Source organism: Anas acuta, chromosome 2 (assembly GCF_963932015.1).
Source record: "Anas acuta chromosome 2, bAnaAcu1.1, whole genome shotgun sequence".
NCBI classification, from domain to species: Eukaryota; Metazoa; Chordata; class Aves; order Anseriformes; family Anatidae; genus Anas; species Anas acuta.
The window spans coordinates 150,980,474-151,004,232 of record NC_088980.1 but is presented as its reverse complement, the minus strand read 5'-3'; the positions used below and the strand labels follow the sequence as shown (position 1 = coordinate 151,004,232).

General features: G+C 37.4%; 1 protein-coding gene across 1 annotated transcript in view; it reads left to right on the top strand.

Annotated features, from left to right (window-relative positions):
• Positions 1-23,759, top strand: part of ZFAT (zinc finger and AT-hook domain containing) — a 91,917-nt gene that overhangs the window by 50,517 nt on the left and 17,641 nt on the right. The window contains exons 8-13 of the mRNA XM_068672699.1: positions 2,615-2,702; positions 6,360-6,509; positions 9,068-9,241; positions 13,626-13,714; positions 18,283-18,421; positions 23,423-23,541. Of these exons, the coding sequence (XP_068528800.1) occupies positions 2,615-2,702; positions 6,360-6,509; positions 9,068-9,241; positions 13,626-13,714; positions 18,283-18,421; positions 23,423-23,541 (759 nt within the window). The remainder of the gene's footprint in view (positions 1-2,614; positions 2,703-6,359; positions 6,510-9,067; positions 9,242-13,625; positions 13,715-18,282; positions 18,422-23,422; positions 23,542-23,759) is intronic.

The following is a 23,759-nucleotide window of genomic DNA, read 5'->3' as shown; positions in this document are numbered from 1 at the left end:
TAAAGCCATTCCCCCTTGTCCTATCACTGCACTCCCTGACAAAGAGTCCCTCCCCAGCTCTCCTTTAGACCCTGGTAGGCTGCTGTAAGGTCTCCCTGGAACCTTCTCTTCTCCAGGTTGAACAACCCCAGCTCCCTCAGCCTCTCTTCACAGGAGAGGTGCTCCAGCCCTTTCGTCATCCTTGCAGCCCTCCTCTGGGCTTTTCTAGTATGTCCATGTCCTTCTTGTGCTAGAGGCCTCAGAGCTGAATGAGCTCTGAGATTACACCCTCATCATGAGCTCTGAGATTACACCATCATCATGTGGAAATATATGTTTCTTGGTGCCTGTAATGTTGTGTTGCTCCAGAAGAGTATAGCAAGAAAGTAAAGTTGTCACAATTACAGCATTAAAGTAGTATGTGGAGTGGATTTATCTTTTGTTATCTAACTCTGTGAGGCAAGGTGTATTTGTCCTCTTATTCTGGGCACAATCAGAAGAATTTTAAAAAGACCATCAATGCATAACTATAAATTAAATTTATGTTGATTTTTTTTTGTTGTTTTAGAATATATTTTTGAAACCAGTTACATAGCAAGTCTGAGGAATAGACCGGGATCTGTAAACATAAAGTTAACCTAACCCCTAAAGGATACTGTGCTTATGCTTTTCTTACACCTGTCAAATTATTAACGTGATCATGCAACCCAGCCTCTGAGAAAGTACAAATATTGCTAAAGAGTTTAAGTAGAATTCATCTGTCAATTTTCATTTGAGTAATGTATTCATGTAGAAGTCCAAAATCATCACTAGCAGGTTGGGGATAATAGATAACGTAATTTGAGAGATACTATTTCCTCAATTAACAGCTCTTTCTTGGGAGCATTTTGGCAGCATTGCAGGCTTCTTGAATCTCTTCCTCCAGAAACCAGCTAGTGGTCTCTGTTGTTCCACCTTCACTTGAGATTCTCAGGGCTCAAAATGGTGACTGCCCCAACTCTGTCTTAGCGAGATGCTCTACTTATACTACTCAAGGTGTTAATCTTTCAGAAGCTGCCATCTCCAGTCCCTGGGCATGATTTTCTCACAGGAGCAGGCGACTTTCTAACAGTGCAGGCAGAATTCTTGTTGTGCCATTGCCATATTAACTGCAGCAAGAGCTTCATGTCCCATATCCTACTATCAGGAAATTATTTATCGCTGTTTCAGCCAATGAGTTATTTCTTCCTTAGAGCTCTGTATGTGATACTGAATGCAAATACCTGCATAATGTTCCAAAACCCATTTACCATGAGAATTCTTCATTTTTTGCATTTCTTTTAAGAGAGAAGTCCATTTGTAAACGTATAACCGTAACATACAGACAATGCTAATCTCCTTGTCTTATTTTCCTTAATATTCAGAGATGCTCTGTGGTCGCAGGTGAGAAACTGGTAGAGTCCAGAATTCTTATTATCCTTTTACTTCCAGATTTCTTTTTTATAACACAGAAGTCATTCTCTTTTTGGTACAGTAATCTCCTGCGCTCTTCAATAAGTTATTTGTCTTCCTGAAATAACCAGTGAAATATCTGTTCTGTAGCTTCAAGTCATCTTTCCCAGTGAGTGGTTTGTAGATACACATCTCCCACAAGGTAGTACGTTATCTGGTTATCTGCCTAGTTGTCAAGACTTGCTAGACTTTCTTCACTCTATTTGTTATTTGATACTTCTCTCATATATTAATCTGATCAGTGCAGAGGTGAGTAGGTGACCCATGTATTTGATAGAGTGTCTATCTGTTGTGTCAGCAGTTGCTTCTGGAAAGAGCACTCTCTTCAATTTATATCAGCAGCAAAAAATATTTTAAATTGGGTAATTCTCCAATTAATGGAGAAAAGTTCTGCATTTTTGTGTGGAGCCAGGTGCTTCTGGAATAACACTAAGATTACAATAGATATTACATTAAAATTGCATATAGATAGAATTGCATCAAAGCTCTCTAGTTCAACTTCTTGGACGGTGTTAACGCTTTTATAACATCGGTGACACTGATAAAAGCCAGAGGAGTCTGGAAGTCTTTAAATCAATATAGTAGAATAATGCTTTATTGGTAATATGTGAAATGCTGAATATTTATAAAACGTTAAAAATGTAGCCAATAAGTAATGGCATCTGTCATTGTTAACTCTTCTGCTCAATTCCAGGCCATTAAGCAGTATTACAAATTCATATACTGGTGGATGTCTTCAGAATAATGAGATCTGATCCTTAGGTTTCAGAAGGGTGGATTTGTGAAATCACTGAAAAAAACCTGAATATTCCTGCTTCTATCAAATAAGTTTTCCTCTGTTATGTGACTTTATCTTTCAACTCCTGATTCCCTAAAGAGTCAGCCAGAAGATAATGCTTACATTTATTGTGCATTTTGTCATGTGCTGTAACTTGGAACCCTACATTCATGAGGATTAATGATGTGCTTAGAATTCTTCCATATTTCTCCTTCAATTATTTCACTATAAATATCTTATTTTTTTTGTTAAAAAACAGAACTGTCAATTATAACTTTGTTGAGAACTACGTATTACTGAATAATGGCTGCAGTGATTACACTAGTGGACTGATAATGCAATCTCTTTCTTTCTTGCTTGCTTAAGGATAAAAAGAGTTATTCCTGTCCTGTGTGCGAGAAGTCATTTTCTGAAGATCGACTTATAAAATCACACATCAAGACAAATCACCCTGGTAAGAAAAAATCAGGGAAAATTTCTCAGTCTTTCACAATAAAAGTATAAAGTTTAGAGTGAGCAGTGTAATGTGATTACATTGAAGGAAAAAAAAATCTATTATAATCTAACTATTGGGTTTGCAGGTGTTAGAGTGAAGGAGTTATTGTTCTAGCTTGTGTGTTGTGTAGTAAATCAGGTAATTGTGCTAAGCAGTCTGTCATCACCTTGCAAAGAGTTAATGTCAATCCAAAATCGGTAGCAAAATAGGAAGGTGAATTCAAAATTAAGTATTGGGATGTCTGGAATTAGACCCCCAGACATCGTGTAACAGCACATGAGACATAACATTTGTATTGGCCATATGTAAACTGACAGAAATGAGTGTATTGCACATTACTGAGTCTGTAAGTAGGTTGTTGTGATTGTAGGCTAATTCATGTGATGTCCCCAGGCTGAATCAGTTGGGATGTGGCTGGGCTAAACTCCAGGGGCAAGTGGAGTCTTCAGAAGGGCTCAGACTAGAATCTGCCATCATATTCTACAGCCAGTATTAAGCTGGGTTGGACAAACATAGCTGGATCCAAGCTGACCACTAGAATTCATTCAAACTCTGTTTACACCTTGCTTTACAGTGCCCTGATTTTGTTCAAGCACAATGTCCATACTTTCCCTCTCAGTATTTGTGTGATGTTGGATAGAAAGGCTCACTGCTGCTGTGGATGATGGAGAGATGACTGTATTGGGTAACATACGTTAATTAGCTCATTTTACAGTCATACTTACCACCCAATATAATTTGATATTAAGAAGAAAAATACCAGCCATGCTCAAACTGAGTTTGGAAAGGAAAAATCCAATTAAAATATCTTTTTTTGTTTCTGAAATATAACATAATGTGTAAAGCAGTAGTTCCTTATCTTCCTACTGCCACTAGATAGTGCTAGGCCCGTGTTTTTTAACATTATCTTTTACTCTGAGTTCAGACTAGCTCCCACTTCAGCTGTCTTGTTTCCAAACCTCTTTATTTGGAGATCACTCTACAGCAGTATGATTGGTGGAGGGCTTGTCATACATCCAGGAAATGTCCAGTGCACCAAACTGAGGTGAGGAAAGGTTTCTCTGCTGTGCTGTAGTCAGTGGGTAGGCATAGAAATTAAAGCTCAAGAGCTGTGCCTGTAAAGCTATTGTGCTGCCTCATCCGGGGAATGTACAAGGTCTCGCTAAATAATGTAGTCTGCGAACTAGCAGTACTCTCTGTACTGTGCACGGCGCCCTGCTGTGCTAAACTCATGAATTTAAATACAATGAACAATTTATTTCATATCTGAATCCCTCTAAAAGCATAGCATAAATTTTTTTGATCCGGCAAAGGGTTTTTTTTTAAAAAACTCTGGATTATAATAGAACTAAGGTTAAAAGAAAAAAAAGAAAAAAAAAAAAAAAAGCACAGCCTATTATCTTGTATCCTCATTTCTAATTCATATATGTGAATAGAACTTATCTAATAAATCTGGTATTTTCCTGCCTTATCTCCGTGTTGCTAAAGAAATACGTCTAAGTTATGTCTGTGCAGTAGTTATGCAACAACTGTTTTAATATATGGAGCATCATTAATGCACAGATCTTTCCCCTGTGCACACTGTCCTTGTAATCAGGAGGAAATCCTTTATTCTTACAACCTATTTAATTACAAGCCAAGTAAATGTAAGGGATCTGTTGGTATAAACTGTCAAGTACTGCAACAGAATGAGTGCAATTGTTTTTAAAAATGTAAATGGAAAATAATAAAGATGGAAGAAAACAATGGATACTGTTAAAAGGAATTGAATTTTAAAATGGCACATCAAAAATTAATTTAAAATGAAGTCATTACATATTTATCATTAAAATGCTATTTCTGTAGCTCCCTTACTCTTCCTCTCTTAATAACATTCAGCACACACACTTCCATCTCTTCCATTTTCATCAAGTAGAAAACATGTTATTAACCAGTACTCCAATACTCCTTCCTCTACTAGGTTTACACAGAATAGGAGTTGAATTCCAGTCCCATGAAAGCAGGGGGACAAAAATCTATATCTTCAGACTTTTGTAGAGCAGTATTTCAAACCAAAGAGAGAGAGAGAGTTTGGCTTTATTGCCAAATGATTAGGGAGCTCAGCAGTGAAGGAGTCTTGGATTTTGGCCCCATGTCAGAAGTACCTGCCTTTTCACCCACTGTCTGATTTAACATGAAATTTAATAGTCCTGAGATGTGAGAGGTATCAACATTCATAGATGCCTACTGAGCAGACACTAGCCTGAAGTCGTGAATCAAGGATCTAAGCCATGGAAGGTATGTCAGGGTTCAGACTTGTCTGTGATTTTTCTTGTTTGAGTGCTTTAAAACATAACCTTGCTCAGTCCACAGGCTTACGTATTTCCTTTTTGAGTCTGTCTTCCTTGTACAAAATGAGTTCAGGCAGGATTTTTGTTTTCACTGTGGAAGCAGTTACTAGGGCACTAGTCATGGCAGTTCATATTTGGCAAAAATCTGTGCTTAGATTGTAAATTTCAAATTTTCATTTTTTTTTTTGGTGTGTGTGTAGCATGATAAGTCATTTTCTGACTATAAGACTCTGTGCCTTAACGTTTAGATGGCATGAGAGAGTGTTATAGTTTCATTGAGTCACTTTGATTCTTTTGAAATACATGGAAAAATTGGTTTTATTTTTAGAAGCATTTGGCAATGTTTTCTTTATGTGTATTTGGGATGTTTTAATTTAATCTTCCTTATTTCAAGCTTTTTCACAGTGGCACCTAAAATATTAAATCATATAGAGTAGAAACATAGAGTTATGTGTATTTAGCCTGAATAAAACAAGGCTAGGAGAAGAATCTTAATTGCTGTCCTGAGCTATTTGGTATAAGGGTAAGAAGGTGATAGAGCCAGAATCTTTTTGGAACCGCACAGTGAAGGGACATGAGTTAAAACATCGAGATTCTGATCAGATATTAGGAGAATAACTTTGACTGTGAAGGTGGACAAGCACTGGAATAGGGTGGTTGTGGACTGACTGTTCTTGAATATGTTCAGAACAGGATTGGATGTGACCCCAAGCAGTTTGGTTTACCTTTGATATTGGATCTCTTAAGTTGGCCCTGTTTGGAGCAGGTGACCTTAGAGGTCTTCCAATCATATTTATTCCACAAGTCTCCTTCCGATATTCAGGCGTTCTGAAGAGCATAGCAGTGACTGAAGTGAATGGAGTCTGGAGATCCTTGACATCCCTGGAAATCCAAGGTGAAATCTGAATAAAGCCTTCTGAAAATACCAAAGAAAAAGGCACCAAATTGGTTTGTTGTGGAGGTTCATTGATGGAAAATAGTTTGTAAGCCAGTGGCACACCCAAACTGTTACTTGTTTTAATCAGGCAGTGGGAACATTGAGTACACAGATCAGGAGAGAAAGGTGAAAATACACTAAAAACGTTAAAAGAAAAAGTCCTAAATTTGAAGTGCTGTGTTCTTTGCTTAGGTTTTATCTGAGTGACAGGAGGGAAAGTAAAGCTTTTAAAAATTTGAAGTGTATCAGGATACACTTCAGGATCTAGCTCTTCAGTTTTAGTTATATAACAGAGAACAAATTCCCTGATGTCCTTCTGATTTTTATTATCTATTACTTTTCTCTCAGAGGTTTCAGTGACTACAATTTCAGAGATTCTTGGCAGAAGAGTTCAGCTGAAAGGACTTATTGGAAAACGAGCTGTGAAATGTCCCTATTGTGATTTTTATTTTATGAAGAATGGCTCAGACCTTCAGCGTCACATTTGGGCTCATGAAGGTAAAACTCTGGTTTTAAGTTTCAGCCATTTCAGTCTCATATTCCTCACAAGCTTCAGTGGCATAAAACTGAAATCCTGTTGTTTTGATGTGTACATACAATTTCTGAGTGTATTTTAATTACATCATCAGTGTGGCATCTAGCTGATGGGGACATAAACAGTGATGAAAAACCCATAAGGCAATGCTGATCATATATAATGTATATGACTTCTTAAGGAAAAAAAAATAGTAAGATGGTAGCACAAAGTTTAAAAATCCCTGGGACTTAAAATCTTGTTTACCCAATCTAAGATTCTAACAGGTGGAAGACTGTTCATATGCTCTTCAGCTAATCTATGCAACAGATTGTGTGTGACCATTGAGCACTATTTTGGATTCTTCATCCATTCTTTTTCATAAAGCAGATAATGGAATTTGGTGGGCTTGAGCTGGTATTTTGGTTCCAAAGTGTTTTTGTCCATGCAGATAGTTTTGATGTTTATACTAGAACTGTGTATTTGTTTGAAAGCCTTATCTGTGAGCTTACCTGCCTGAGTACTGCAGTAGTGGTCTCCAATAGCTTTCACTCCATTAAAGAGCTGAGGTAATGCAAATTGTAAGCTCAGAATAATTGCTTATGGATTCCGTAGATAGAGTTTATGCTGCCAAGAAAGCTTGCTACCCATCTCATCGTAACTAGCAGGAGAGAGAGGTGAAGAAACATTTATTCCAAAATCAAAGCATGCAATCAAGTCTGCTTAAAAGTAGGCTATAATTCCTCCTGCTTATAAATCTAGTTTTAAGATCATGAATATCAACCTAAAACTGCCAGAGCCTCACGAAACTGTTGAACTACTCCGCTAGTTCTGATATATCCAGCTTTTCTTTGAAGGATTTACTTTGTCCTTATATACCTTTGCTAGATGAGATACTGTCTGTCTCTCTCTGTTACGTGGTTTGGATGGTTTGAAAGAGGTGAAATTCTAAGTGCTTGCATCTTAGACTGGAGAAAAGGTACCACTGTGTGAGCCACTAGCAAACTTGATGATAAATAACAATAAAACACAGCTTTGAACATTCAACCTTTGCTTATATATTAAGTACTTAATGAACTGGTCCTAAAAGAAGGACATTCTTTATTGCAGTAAATAGAGAATTAGAGTTATCAGAAAACTTTTAGAGGTATATTTCATTGTCAGGTAGTCATGACTATTCTTGACTAATTGGTTAGGCAGACTAGATTCTACTTTTAAGTGAAGGATGAGCATGTCAAAACCAAAATATTCATATTTGAGTCTAAACTCAGTACTGCCATTCAGTAGAGAAGTATTTCATTCAAAAAAGGACCAGCCTAACACCCCAGTCTCTTAGTAAGTTAAATGATTCTCTCAAGAGCTCAGTATCATTTACTTAGAAGATACAGATTAAATTTCTTATATCATAGAATGGGTTGGGTTGGAAGGGACCTCACAAAACATTTAATTTCAACCCCCCTTCCATGGGCAGGGACACCTCCCACCAGCCCAGGTTGCCCAAAGCCCCATCCAGCCTGGTCTTGAACACCTCCAGGGATGGGGCATCCACAGCTCCTCTGGGCAGCCCGTGCCAGGGCCTCACCACCCTCTGAGTGAAGAATTTCTTCCTGGTGTCTAATCTAAACCTACCCTCTTTTAGTTTAAAGCCATTCCCCCTTGTCCTATCACAGCACTCCCCGACAAGGAGTCCCTCCCCAGCTCTCCTGTAGCCCCGTTTAGGTAATGGCAGGCCGCTGTAAGGTCTCCCTGGAGCCTTCTCTTCTCCAGGCTGAACAACCCCAACTCCCTCAGCCTGTCTTCATAGGAGGGGTGCTCTTGATCATCTTCATGGCTCTCCTCCAGACTTGTTCTGATATGTCCATGCATGTCCTTCCTGTGCTGGGGGCCCCAGAGCTGAATGCAGGCCTCCAGGTGAGTCTCACAGGAGTGAAGTCGAGGGGACTATCCCCTTCCTTGCCCTGCTGGCCTCGCTGCTTTTGCTTCAGCCCAGGATACGGTTGGCTTTCCGGGCTGCAAGTGCACATTGCTGGCTCATGTCACCATCCCTGGAGGTCTTCAAGAAATGTGCAGATTTAGAACTAAGTAGCATCGAATAGCAGTGGACTGTAGTACAAGGTTAAAGGTTGGACTAGATGATCTTAGAGGTCTTTTTCCAACATGAATGATGCTATGATTCTGTTTTGAGTTTCTCATCAACCAACAGCCCCACGTCCTTCTCCCCAGGGCTGCTCTCAATCCATTCTCTGCCCAGCCTGTATTTGTGCTTGGGATTGCCCTGGCCCAGATGCAGGACTTCATGCTTGGCCTTGTTGACCCTTACGAGGTTTGCACAGGCACACTACTTAAGCCTGACAGGGTCCTTCAGGATGGAACCCCTTGTCAACATCCAAAGTGTAAAATGTCAACATTCAAATTTTAAACTGTTGACCTCATTGCCTATGTTGCTCACGCAGTTTGAAATGTCTCTATTTCTTTTTCAGGGCAATGTCTACCCTCTCATCAAAATGTATAGCTTGTTTCATAGCACGCTTTTTCTCTTTAGGTGTCAAACCCTTCAAATGTTCTCTCTGCGAGTACGCCACTCGCAGCAAGAGTAACTTGAAAGCACACATGAATCGTCACAGCACTGAGAAAACGCACCTTTGTGATATGTGTGGGAAAAAGTTCAAATCAAAAGGCACTTTGAAGAGCCACAAACTCCTTCATACCGCTGATGGTAAGTGCATATTTAATAAACCCAAGTTTGTTTTAGGGCAATAAATACTGTCTGTACTATAGGACCTTATAAGCTTTCTTCATTTGAACACTGAGCACTACTTTAAAAGTTTGTTTATTCCCAGGAGATACTTCCGTTCGTGCCACAATCCAAAAAGTTTTCAAAATTAATTTCTGTGAAAGCTGACTGTCTCTGGAATTTTCTGAAATTTTTGTGATGGCTTTACATCTTTCTGGATCCTTTCAGAGAACTGTTGATCTCAATATTCGAAAATACATTTGAAAATACAAATAATTCCATGGTTAGTTTTACTGTCTTCTGGGAGAATATTGGTAGGAGTTGCCAAATCCAGTAGCCCAAAAGAGGCAAGGCTCCTGCAGCTCTGTGTTCCCAGGTCTAGTGAGTGGCAAGTTCGGGCATATATTTCTAAGAGATACATGCACAGCGTATGCATTTGCTCAGTGACTTTAATATTTTTGTTATAATAACAGAAAAAAATGAGATGCAAATCCCGAAGAAAGCTTTGTCCTTTATTTCAGAATTTGGGCCACAACAGTACTGCATTCCACTGTGATTTTCAAACTGAACTAAATGATTTAGCAGGGGAAGTTGTGCTGACCTTCATTATGACTTTGTACCTTAATCTTTGTTACTCATGCAACCTTTTAAAACCTAATTCCACTCTTTATTGACCGTGTCATTTAAATTCTTTTTCATAAAATATTTGCCTGTTCACTAGCACTGTCCTTTCTCATAAGCACACATGTTCCCTGTTACATCTTTAGAATTTATTTGAAGTTTTTGCTCCAATAATACTTATTTATTTTTATATACACTTACATCAATGTATATATTACTAGCGGAAGAGACGTTTCTGTTGAAATTACAGTGGTACATATTTTAGGAAGCATATATAGTATTACCAAGTCAGTAAATCCTTTCTTATTCAGAAAGCACTTTCCAATATTTTCAAGTAACTTGGTCCGTGGCATGCAGATGTCGCACATATTGTATAAATCACATATGCAGGAATCAGTGGGTTCAGTTATTGAATCTTTCGCTGGTTCCTGGCAGGAGGAGAGAGCAAGCTGTATTTGAATAAAAACGGGAAGCTGGAGCACAATCAGACAAAGATCTCTTCCTATGGTGCCATAAAAAAAAAAATCCCCACATGGAGTTTCATCTCAAAACCCTTCTGTTTCGTTTTCTCCATCTCTCATGTCCAGATAGTGAAATTTGGCAATGAACATTGAATTTGTTTTACCTGTTAGTTCTGTTTCTTCAACAAGTATATAGGTGTGTAAGTAAGTACTGCAGTTCAGCTGAGGCTGCTTTGGAAATTTGGCACTGTGGAATTTTGGAAATTTTAGCTCTGTAGTAGTGCAGGAGTTAGTCTTGTCGGGATTAGCTTGAGAGGTGTGAAGCTGGTTTCCAACACTGGTGTGCAAGGAGCTATATTCTCCTATCATTTACTACCAAGTCAGGCTGAAGCCTTGACTCTCGAGCTTTTTTAATCTGGCTTCAGCCCATCATCGGCTGTAATGGCTGAGGTGAGTGCATGGTCCTTATTGCTGCACCTCCCTCTTTGACTGGTACAAATGCAGTGCTCCAGGAATCCCTCTTACCTTTGGAAAACGCATTTTGCACTGGCTCCAAGTGAGGACAGATTTCACTATGGAACTCTAGAGTCATTTTCTACACTAAGCTCACCCTAGTGAACTCTTTGTGTATTTCAAACACTTTTTAAAAATAAGGTAACCTTTGTCACCAGGAATGTACTGTATGATTTGTCAAGTGAATTTCAGACGCTCGAATGCTGACAGTTTCTCTTTGCCCAGAGTCTCCTTGCACAGTGACAGCACTTCAAAACTTCTTGTTAGCACGCATCTAGTGTTCTTCAGTTATTTCACAAATAAATGAATTTGAAAGATGTTTCTGCTGTTTACGAGTCTTGTCTTCCTGACTTACGAGTCTAGGCAATTTTTGTTCAAATATCAGCCCTGCAAAGTCAATTTAACCGGTGGAATATAAAGTAGTTTTCTGTCTATTTTATTTCACTCAAGGGTGACATGATAGAAAACAATTCTGCAGTCCAGGTTTATTACTGGTTGTGATTAAAAATAAACCAGAAAAAGTGGTTTTCATTATTTTAATTAGATATCAGAAATTGTATCAAGGTTTTTCTTAGCTATGTTTATGGAAGCTTTCACGCTCAGTGTAAAACACTTTGAATTTTTTGAGTGAGATTCAGAATTTAAAGAAACCTGAGCTCTGCAAGGCAATACTTCCTCAGTCCTTCCTTTTGCTTCTTTTATTTTTTGGCTAGCTTTAACACACACTTGTTCTGCTTTGATCAAATAGAGTTTGCCATCCATGGACATTTAAGAAAAGAATGCAGTCTGTTTGTATTTCGTACAGCTTCCAATTTGGCTGGACATAGCAGGACTGATACAATCTTAAAACACAGAGAAAGAGTATGAAAGCAAGACGGTAAAAGGAGAGAGATTTTATTTTAAATCAAAAGGGAAAGATTTGGGTGGGAATGTAAGGGGAACCTACAGCATGGTTTTAAGTTTGTGAGTTTCACTCTTCGCAGAGCCACAAGCAGCAACAGATGGTTCTTGAAAAAGTCAGAATTCTTTCCTGTTAGAGTAATGTTCTCATGGCCAAAAGTCATCTCTTATGATCACACAGTCTGATATCTTGCAGAATACAGGCCATAATTTAATCTAATAATTTTGCGTCTCATTTCAGCTGGATTGTAATACATTTTATTAGGAATAGTTTAGCAGACTTGATTGAAAGACTTCATGTGACAGGGCATCCATCTGATTTTGAGGAAATTCTCTTTGATGTTAATCATGCCCCCTGTTAAAAATGTTGACTTTATTTTAGACTCAGTCCTCTGACCATCAGTTTTCAGTAGCTGAAATTCCAATTCTTGTTCTTCCTTTTTGTTGCTGCTGTTTCAGGTTGGAGGGCACTACCTGCAGTACTGAGGCCTGACTTAGCAGGTCTTAAACAAATTTAAAATATACTGTGAATGCAACATGTAGTCTTCAGTCAATAGTAGTCTTCTCTTCTTCTCTATAGAATGTAAAGAAGCACCTTTCTTTGGGTAACACTTCTGAACCGAGTTAATATTTTTTTCAAGAAGCAACCTTCAAACTACATTGACTATTTGTGTTGTGTTGTGTGGAAGACCTGCTTACAGCTCAGACTTCCCATCTGCAAAGTACTCGAGAAACAGCATCTCAAATCTTTCTGTGACTTTGTAGCTTGGTATCTGTGGGAGCAGCGTGTGCAAATGTGAACCACTTGTCTTTGGACTTCCTGTCCACTGCTTTTTAATTGATTTATTCAGTAGAGAAGAACTTCCATCATTATTTTAAATCCATACATTTTAAGGAAATATGCACCTTGTAAAATAAAAAAATATGAATCAGCACTGCAAGGACAGGTGACAGAATCTGACTGTTCTCCCTTCTGTTTGTTAGCTGCAAGTCACCACATAGGAGATATGAGCTAATCCCAGTATGTGCTCCCTCTTGCCTTGTAGGACTGTATGTGAGACTGAGGGTTACTGCAGAGATTTAGATGAGAAAGGACAAAAAGTCATAATGAACAAGGCAAGCAGGCATCATTCAATCTGCTGCTGATGGAACAACTTGTGCTCATTGTTTTTAAAACTGTGTAAGCAAAAGTGAAAGGTGGGAACACAAGGCTTCTGTATTATTTGCTGTGTTAATCCTATTTCATTCTATGACACGTTTTATTTCTCCTTAAGCCTCTGTAGAAATCGCTTCTAAAGTCATTTGAATCATTATTGGAAGAGTAGAGCTAAATATGAAAGGAAATCTTGTGGTAAAAATATTACATCATGTCATACCCTACCAGAAATACACCAAGAAAACATGCAGAGAAAACTGAGAAAATTTAAGTGTATTTGAATCGTAACAACTCAGTGTCGGAGACAGAAGTAGGGTAAACACATGACCACACATTGGTGTTTTAAAGATTTACAAATCTGCTTTAAGAGTAGCAAAATAAAGGTGCCTGCAGTTGTAAATCCTCCATTTCCTTCTTCCATTTAGGCTCTACTGTAGTGATTCTTTCTTTTTTTCCGCCCAAGAGACTGTTCCAGGAGCATCTGGACTAATTAATGCCTATAATTTAAAGATGACACTTAAGCCTTTTTTCTTCCTTACTGCTCTTAGCCCAAAATATAACCAAAATTTTGGAGAACAGCTGCCAGACTTATAGTGTTCATTGTTACCATTTTGGAAATCTTTTGGAAATCATCTTTATGAGGAAATATTACCAGGAGTTTTTGGAAATTAAATAGAAATAAATTGATTCTGTTTTTTTTCTACTCCCATTTCAGGAAAGCAGTTTAAATGTACAGTGTGTGACTATACAGCTGCCCAAAAGCCACAGCTCCTACGTCATATGGAACAACATGTCTCTTTCAAGGTAACCAAACATATTAATCATGGTTATTGATAACATTTGGAACTATATGGAAATTCAGACAACAGTTTTAAATATAACACATTTTCCTTCCTTCTCACCATTACTAATGCAATTACCATGTAATTTATTAATTAAATACATATGCATTTAATATTTTAGGAATTTTGCCTTTTAGTTCAGGCTTCTGAGATAGATTTGTTCTGTTCATAGACAATTTATATTTAGAATCTTGCCAAACTTATGTAAGTTTTGCAATATAAAACAAGTATCACTATTTTTTTTTCCTGACTGTCATTCCTTGAGATATCTAACTTCATATGTACCTAAAAAGTGTCCTAGGGAAGCAGGAAAGTAAATCCCATCCATCACTGTTCATTGCACACCTTAATCTCTGAAAATTTGCCAGTCTCATGTGCTGTAGATGAGTTCATATACTTGAAGAAAATTGAACAGAATTAATTTTAAAACACCTCATTTATCTGAAATGTGTCTTGGAAAGAGTTTTGAAGATTGTTAATGTTTCTGTGAAGTGTTTAGATGAGAGATATGTTTTTTATTAATAAACTGTAGTATGGTTTTACTCCCATATTTCATATTGGTTCTCAGCATGATAGGTCTTGATGTAATGAATTGTGAAATGTTATATTCAGAAAATAGAAATGATCCTAGTTTCTTTTCCAGAAAAATCCAGTATTTTGTAGATATGAAAATGTTCATTTTAATGTAACATTTTATCTTGGCAATGAACATATTTCTTATAGAAAATGTCATATTATTTTGATAGGCAACATTTTTCATTATCTGACAAATTAGTTTGCTTCTGTAGAGAGTACCCTTCAACCGTTCCTCCATAAGGCAGAAAGGAAGACAGTCTTTTGAATCATGACTTGAATTTTGGAAGACAAAACAAATAAGAAAATGAAGCAAGTCATTCAGAGAGATAACAAACTTTGAACAAATAATTTTTCGTTCTTAAGTACGTGGTTTTATTGTATAATTATATCCTTTATTTAAAATATTTTCTCATAGATGGACATATGCATTAGCTTTTTTTAATGGCTGATGAGAAGAAAGTACTCATAATGCAGGTCTTGAAACGCTGATGATTCTGACCTCGGGATAGGTTTTAGAACTGTTGACCCATCACCTTTTTGCAGCATTAAAATGTGTCTATTCAATGCATTATTAAGAGAACTGCAAAACGCTGAAAAGGAATTCAAAAACTGCGTCTCTCAGTAACATTTTGCCTCCTTCTGGGATAGTTGCTTGCATGCATATCAAACTCAAAAATGTATATCAGTAGTCATGTGACCTAATAATAATTTAATCCAGCCTATTTCCAAGCTGTGTGTCACTAGAGTCACAATGCCCTGCTGATTCACAGGTACCTATAGAGAATCTGGATATCAGGACACTTTCAAAAGTGAATTCCAGAGCTGCAGAGACAAAAGTTAGTTTGTTAATTGTCTGAGCATTGTTTCTTCTAACTGGACAGCGACTTACTGCTGATAGCTGGAGTTCAGAATGCCAAGTAGCACACGAACTCACGTTTCTGGTTACTTCAAGATGTACTAGAAGAAAAAGAATGTGTATTAAAAAAGCAGTTATCAGCATTTGATTGGTTCAATTTAAATTTAGGTATCTGAGGAATTGAAATGGATTGGGTTTTGGGTTTTCTTTATATGTACATTTAAAGATAGATGAGATCTTGGTGACTATTGTTCTGCTGCTTTTCTAGTCTGCAGATCGTCATGTTGTATAGAACTTTTTGATTTCATTTCAGTTAAACCAAAGCAGGTCACGAGAGATTTTCCTTTACACAGGAAAGGAAATGCTCAAACATTATTCTGGTGAACAACCAGTCAGTACTTACATAGAATCTGAAGAAAAAATGACATCTTGATGTAGATAGAAAAATATTCAGATGCAGGATGACATAGAAAGTAGTAGAGTAGATGTGGATAACCAGAGAGAAAACAAATTAAAGGTTAAGAATGTATTTGGGTTATGGTACATGAAAATGAAAGGCAACGGAGACTAAGTGAGTTAAAAGATATTCAGAAGCAGCTAAATGCTACAAGGGAAGAATAGATCAAAATAAAAAATGCTGCATTAATATAAAACAATTTAAAGATTTGGTAATATTACCTTTTCTTTTTTGTTGCTCATACGTACCATTTACTAATGCTTGCCACATTATTAAAAGTGCTGCTGTTACACGACTTCAGTGTATTTTTTTGGTTAGTTAAAAAAAAATGCAATTTGTTTGGCATGGCTCTCAGCATTTAGTGGACCTTTAGTCGAGTGTTTTTTTAAAACCTCTTTTGAAAAGAGCATTTCTAATCAACATATGCTTCATCATTTAGTGTATTCTCACAAATATTAAAATTGTAGACAGTGTTTCAGAGTACATCCACTCAGAAGTATCATTCATTAATTTCTCTCTATGTAGATGCATTGTAGCTGCTGAAAACTTTAGCAGTGATACGTGCATGTGCTTCTTTTTTTTTTTTTTTTTACTGTTCTCAAATTCTGGCACTCATTCTTTTAGACAGATTTATTGCAATATCAATATTGGGCAGCTTTGTAAGATACATTCAGATAATTTTTATTGTCAAGAATATTGTCATTTGACATTTTAGCAATTTTTTCTATCAAGCTCCATCAGTTTGCACTGCAGATAGCAGTAGTGCAGTGAAGTTGCTGCTGTTGCTCCAGTATCATACAGCTCAAAGGAATCAACAGGACATTCAGAAAACAGCCCTTTTCCATCAGGGCTTGGAGACACTTACGAAAGTTGCAGAAAGTGGTGAAACTGGAATAGTCATGGGCAACAATAGAAGTCTGAGAAAGATTTCTCTGCCACAGATGAGATTTCCCCATGTTTGTTTGTTTCTTGTCATATTTCTTACTCTGTACTTATGTGAACTGTGTGAAGTAATCATAATTAGTTGCCTTCCAGATAGGATAAAAGACTGCGTGTTGTTCAGACCTTTCATTACCATTAGACATGTTTGAAATAACTGAATTGAATTTAAAAGGATGATTATTCTGAATACTTCTAAAGAAATAATTAGAATCATTAGCCAACACAAACAGATATATATCCATGGTACAACTTGTCCCAAAGCAAGTTTTTCTGTACTTATTTCATCATCTTTAAGACCAGTGAGACCACATCCACTGCTAGAATTAATACAATTCAATATATTCTTCATGTTTATTGTGTGCATTATGTGTACTAAAGGATTCTGTTTGCACAAAGCTATAGGGATTGTGCCTTCAACTCTACAAAAACAGATTAAAGAAAAAAATGCTGCCCGTCCCTACTGTGCCAGGAATTTGCAGGCACACTGTCCAGTAGCAGATAACACATGGTACATGCAAGTGAGTTACAACTGGTACAAGAGCAAACCAGTGCATCTGGATGATTCTGAAAAAATGAATAGCTGAGTGTTACAGTACACTCTGAATTTTAAGGTTAAGGGAATATGAACACCAGTTTTCTTCTGTATTCCTGCTGCTTGGAGCCTGAAGGAAGTTCACGAGCAATAACCTCAGCAGAACATTCTGGCCAGTAGGCCCACACAGCAGACACTTCACAGCTTTAAATTCAGCTTCTTAATAAGCATTCCTGTACCAGCTGTTTCCTGATGACTACATTTGGGTGGGTCTGGTTGCTGTGCATGAAGCATTTTGCATCCCATTGTGAGGAATGTTACTTTCCCTGAAGGACTTCAGTCAATGTCCTTGACCTGTTTCAGGCCTAAAATGGTTCTGCCCAGCCCCCTGTAACAGTTACCTATTTCACTCAGTAGCTCCTCAAAGACTAGCTTTAGGCACAAGAGCTTGTTTTCCTAAATGTTTTCTTTAGCAATGTCTGTTGCTGTCAGCTGGAGGGAGACATGTTCTTAAAAATTAATTAATTTAGATCCCCAAACTTAATTCATACCACTAAGTCAGTACTGCTTGTCAGTGCTAGGTTAGAGGTTGGACCAGCTGGTCTCAGAGGGCTTTTCCAACCTGAGTGATTCTGTGCTTCTCTGGTTCTAAATAGTATGAATGTGAGTGCCAGTGAAAGGGAAGTAGTTGCGAGCATGTTGAAGAGAGCAGGAAAGGAAAGGGAAGCGATCAGCTTTGTCAGCTGTGGGTGTCTGTTAAATTAGTTTGGGTGTACAGTCACGTTGTACCTTCATTTATTTTAGGTTTCTCACTTCCCTTTTTCAGACAAGAGTTACTTTGCTCACGGCAGCTGAGTCATTTACTTGTAGTCAAAAGTCTCTGCATGGTCAGATCGTCAATTATGAAAATATGTAGTTTACTGAATTATGAAAAGTAAATACTAATCTTATAATCCTGACAATATGTGGTGCTCTGCATATAATGACAAGTACTAAATTCTAGGTAAGATTTTACAACTTCCATTTACGTTGAATTTTGGAAGGTCTCCTTGGAAAATGCCCAATCTGGAACTCAGCAGGGTTTCTTTGGATCTAAACATTGTGGCTTAGACCTTGTTCCTGAAGAAGTCAAGAAATGCTTTCTAATGTTTTCCTTTTTGCTCCTAGCCTTTCCGTTGTGCACACTGCCACTATTCCTGCAACATATCTGGGTCCTTGAAGAGGCATTACAACAGAAAGCATCCTAATGAGGAGTATGTAAACATAGGTTCTGGGGAACCTGCAGCAGAAGCCCTTCTCCAACAAGGTATAGCTCCCCTATATAGGACTTGTTATTGTTTTTTGCTGAAGCAAACTTGATTTAAATACAAGCTTTTGCAGGATATGTGTTCCTCTTTATTGGGTGTTATGCTATAAATCATTACTACTTTCTAGTAATTCTGAAACTCATTCCTTGCAGTGTCTGAGTGCAGGTAAAGAAAATGTGCTGGTTGTCCGATTCCCTTAAGTAGTTTTGTTGCTTTTCACTGGGCAGGTGAACCAAAGCAAACGATTGACTCTGCAGTCAGATACTTTTTTGAGTGTAAAATATACTTAGCAGTTCATGAAGCACAAAACTTCTTCAGTTCTCATGCCTGGTGGTGAAGATGGAAAGCCAAATTAAATATAAAATTGTGTTGAAAATATTTTAGTGTTTGGTAGAGTTGATTTTATTACTTTGCTTCTTTGGAAGGTGTTTTTCTTTTTCCTTTTAATCAAAAAAAAAAAAAGAGAAATTTTCAGGAATTCTGAAATCAGAATTAACTTATAGTACATCTTTGTCTGTTACTTTCTGAGCAGAAATGTGTTGTAGAATTTCGCAATTATTTTCACAGATGGAGAAGGTCATCAGAGAACCTGCAGTTGTTTCAAAGATGTAATATCTACTTGGTCAGTGTGCAAAGTCACTGTTCTGTAGTAGGGTTGGCAAAAGCAGAATTTCCAGAACTTTGTTTAACTTAATCAAATTTCTGAGCAGTGAAAGGAATTATTTGTCCATAGATTGAATTCTATAAATATGATCCTTAATTTTGTATTAACAATGTTTTTGAACAAATAAAATTAATCATTTATTAAGTTTCCTTTTCCCTTTTGGGAGCCAGATAACTGCTCTTCTGAAAATACAGTTTTTACATTTCAGTGGAAAATAATTAAAGTTGAGAATGCAGGAGTTTTCTGATAATGAAGACATTGGAATGAGATTAAAGGGAACAGCCTTTAATTTTTTTCTGTGGTAGACATTGTCATCTTTGACTTTGCATCCTTCTTTCTCTTCCTTTCCCTACAGAGTATTCATATTTCTTGTACTACCACTAGTTCAGTGCTTGCTTTCCAGATACTGACCTGCTGTGTAGGGTATAAGGACAGTAAAGGGGCTTCAAGCCTATGTAGTAGCTACCAGGCCTTTGCTTCTTACCGTAGCTCTATCATGAAGAAAGCCATGCTAGTGGCTGCACTTTTCTTCCATCCAACCACCCTTGCCAGCTCCATTTCCTAATATGTGACCCATTGTGTGGAGTCTTACCTGTGGACTAAAAATAAAAATGGGAGACCTGCAGATTTGTTATCAGAATGCAAAAAGATGACATTTCTTCTAAAATGTTGTGGTATCACACTGGGGAAAAGAATGTTCCTTTTGGGAGACTGAGGTAATTAGGATTTGCATTTGGAGTTGATATACACGAATGCAACTGAAGTTAATAAAATTTTTCCTAATTTTGGGATAATATCTTCTGAATCTGGGTCACAGCACAAACAGATCAATGTGGATGTATTATGCAGAATGACAAGGTACGTGTTTCTGAGCTGCTTGGTTCAGCAGTTGCAACCTGCCACCTAACTAGCCTCTATCAAGTTTCAATTTACCATATTCATAGACCTGAAAGCAATTTTAGAAAATTATTCATGTATTCATATAAGGGAAAAAGACCATTCAGACCCAGTATTAAACAAGTCCTTTGAAATTAAAGGACTGTAGACAAACAAGAAAAGGCAGGAGAACCTGCGAATGGATGGGTTTGGAAACAAATTGAGAAGGGAAACTAACAAAGATTAGCACCTAATGAAAACTGTCTATCCCTATTCATCTTCTTGTGTTCTGCCTCTTCTGAATTACTGAGCCCAGAGTGAATTATCTCAGATGTGCTCATCTTTTATTTTCCACTCTCATCACCTGGTATATGACTGACTGCATTGCAGACATTCCAAATACCTCTATTGGAAACACCTGCAGGAGTGTAAACTGCTCGCTTCTGCTCTAGATTCGTAAAGTGCTCAAAGAATAGAAGAAACAGGCTCCTATGAGCAACCGTCTTGCCAGGGACAGGCAGCAGCATTTCTGGGTTATCTTGGAGATTAGGATCAGTCAGGATCAGAGAAATTCCTTGGTGGGGTGGTGTTTTGTTTTGTTTAAGTGAAATGACATTTCACTTAAATGAAAATGTGAAATTTTATTTCACATGAAATGAAAATAACATGAAAATGACATTTATTTTGGTATTTTAAAATAACAAAGAAAAATATATACTGTAAGAATTTGATGCAGTCTGCATAGGGGATAACCGTTATGCAGGTATTCCCTTGCTAATTTGTTTTGCAAGGTCCTGCCTACTTGCTCATTTGATAGATTCCTTTTTTAGTTTAATTTGCTCTCTAGTACCGGGACAGTCACATACATTTTTTTTCTACAAATTGTTTATTTTCTTGTTACTTATTTTCTCTGCCATCACTTGCTTTACATTCTCTGGAAGATGTTTTTTTATGCTTTTGTTCATGTAGCAACTTGTGCAGCATGTATGCATGATCCATTTGTGGCCCCTGTGTTCTATTATGCCACTGCCACCACTCTAGCAGACAGTAGCAGCTGTCTTAAGAAAATGTTAGGCATAAGCTGTATAATATTTGTCTGCAACACAGTAATGTACACATCAGATTTGGTACGAAATGTAGATAAGGTGTGTCATTTATCGGCTCTCTATACATTGCCAATTAATTTTAAAGAATTGTGTGAAAATTAATTTTCCTGAGCTTTGATACCAGTTCGCTGATATAGAGTCACGTATTATCAGTTTGATTCTATGCTTCCAGAGTTGTTCTTTAATTGAAGTCACAGTAACAAAAGTGGCAGCTTTAATTAATCTGGTGTATTGTTATAACAGTTGCAGTATCAAATAATGTGGGCAAGTCCTCTCTTTTACAATGGTGTTTTTTCTAATAATACAGATTATCATGGAATGAGTATTTCACTTCATTTTGTCTAACCGATAGTATCTTTGTCCTAATCTGAACCAAGGTATTTAGCTTTTGTGATCTGCAGAATTTTATGCCCACTAACAGAGAAACTTTTTTAGTATTGTTCAGAGACCGAGTATTGAACATCTGCTGTAACAGTGAAGTCTGGTGAAGACTTGCACTAGATGGAGAGCAAAGGCGGGAAATCCTAGAGGAATAATAAGTGTCAGTGGAAACACGCTTGTAACAGAGTGTAGTTATCTTCTGTTTTACCAAAATAGAAAGTTTCTTTTCACCCGGTAGAATGCCAAATGGTAAATTTCCATTACTGTAAAACCAAATGATTTTTCTAATCGCCTTATTCATAAAAGACTATGTGCAATGAGAACTCAGTTTATAACCAGCTTATGCGAGTATGTTTGAAGCATTTGAATGTGACGGGTAAGAGCCATCACTTGCCATCTGGTGAAGAAACCAAGATCTGACATTTGACCAAATGACTTCCATAAGAAAAAGAAGTAGAGGCTTTTAAATCTAGTGTATAAATCTGAACACTTATGGTTTCATCATGCTCAGTTTTTGTTTTTCTTTTGTCCTTTAACCAGTAATGATGCATACTTACTAACCATTGTGCTAAATTCATGCTATTTATCACTTTGTAGGTAAGCAGAAAGTCTAGGTTTACAGTTCTGTATGTTAATGTAAACAGCAGAAACCCTAAAAAGCAAAGGTAGTTGGGTGCAGATGGCATGTTGTTAACTCTTCCTGGTTTGCTTTAACAACGTGCCAGAAAACTTAATAACGTTTGCTTGAAACTTGAGAAAGCTAGAACAATGGTCTTCAAGGAGATACTTTTTTTTTTCAAAATCATGAAAATATTTCTCTGCTGTGCATGTTAAATATTAAGATTTCACTGTTGTTTATAAGCACTTGCAAAAGAAAACAACTACCAGAACTTACTGAAAGAGTACAATGGTGCTATGGTTTGGGGTTGGATCCTGAAGGCCAGCAGACCAGGGCTTTTTAAGACACCAGGGAAACGATATTTAAACCTAAAGCTTCAAGACCCCAGTCCTCTAGATTTTTTGAATATGCATACAATTTACATTTGAAGCTGCAGTGATGTGTAATGGAGCAAATATTAAAAACAGTCTCTAAGGAACTCTATGATTTGAAATAAGAGTATGCAGAGTACCAAAGTATTTGTTTATATTTATTTAATACATGTGATAGGTGTTGTTTGTGTTGGGCCTGAAGCAGAACATAAGTCATAGGCACCCTTGGTCTTTAAAGACATTTTCGTTGGAAACTTGGAGTCATCTCTGTGAGTGCTGTTTAGTCTGAGTTTCAAGCAGAATCACGAGTGTGGGAATGATTCTGCACAGGCTGAAACATCCCCTAGTTTTTACAGTGAGCTTGCTTGTGGCCAAACCAAAGAATGGGCTGAGGTCGATCAAACTTAAGTACTCTGTCATTCACTGGAAAAACTTTTCCCTTGGAAAATGGCTTTTGTTAGCAGAGCAACAGCTAGCAAGCACAAGTTCTTGCCCAGGAGATAAGTTGTTATTTACTTTGCAATTTAAGTTCTCTCTGTTGCAGCCTAGCATCCTTTAATATCTAGTTCCATAGACTTTAAAATCAATACCTTCTATGTGGACCTAATTATAGAAATGAGACAATATCTCAGACAGATGCAGGTAGCTGCATGTTCCTGCTCCTTTCTATTTGGTCTGTAGTAGAGGTTTCCTAGGGAGAGAGTTGTAGAGGGAGGGAAAGATGGGGGAAGAGCATTCCTGCAACATTGCATCCATCACAGGGAAGCATGCAGGCAGGGAAGCAGGATTGCTAAAACTATCCAGGTAGTTGAATTGCTCCAGACTCTATTACCAAAATTCCATCATCCAAAGTTGTCTTTTAAGCTCTGTAAGAGTACACCTACTTTGTTTTTGTTTTTTTTTCCTTTACAAAGGGGTCTTTACTGCCTTGAAAAATACTTGATATAAAAATAATCAAAGGATTTATTTTTGTTTCCTTGTAGGTGGCATTAAGTGTCCTGTTTGCAGTTTTGTATATGGTACAAAATGGGAGTTCAACAGACATCTTAAGAACAAGCATGGCATGAAGCTGGTGGAACATGATGGGGAGACAAAATGGGAGGTAAAGCACAGTTGCCATGGCTTTGGCCTTAAGATTTTAAAAAGTTATGTAGAAAAAGTTAAGAAATATTCAAAAATGTGTTCTTGACTCTATAACATCAGGAGGTCATATGGTGTCTCATTTCCATTTTGAATGCATACACTCCTGTCACTTAATCTTGACTGCTTTCATAACTGGTAGGAGTAACAATGTTGGAGGGCTATAGTCCTCTGCTGCAC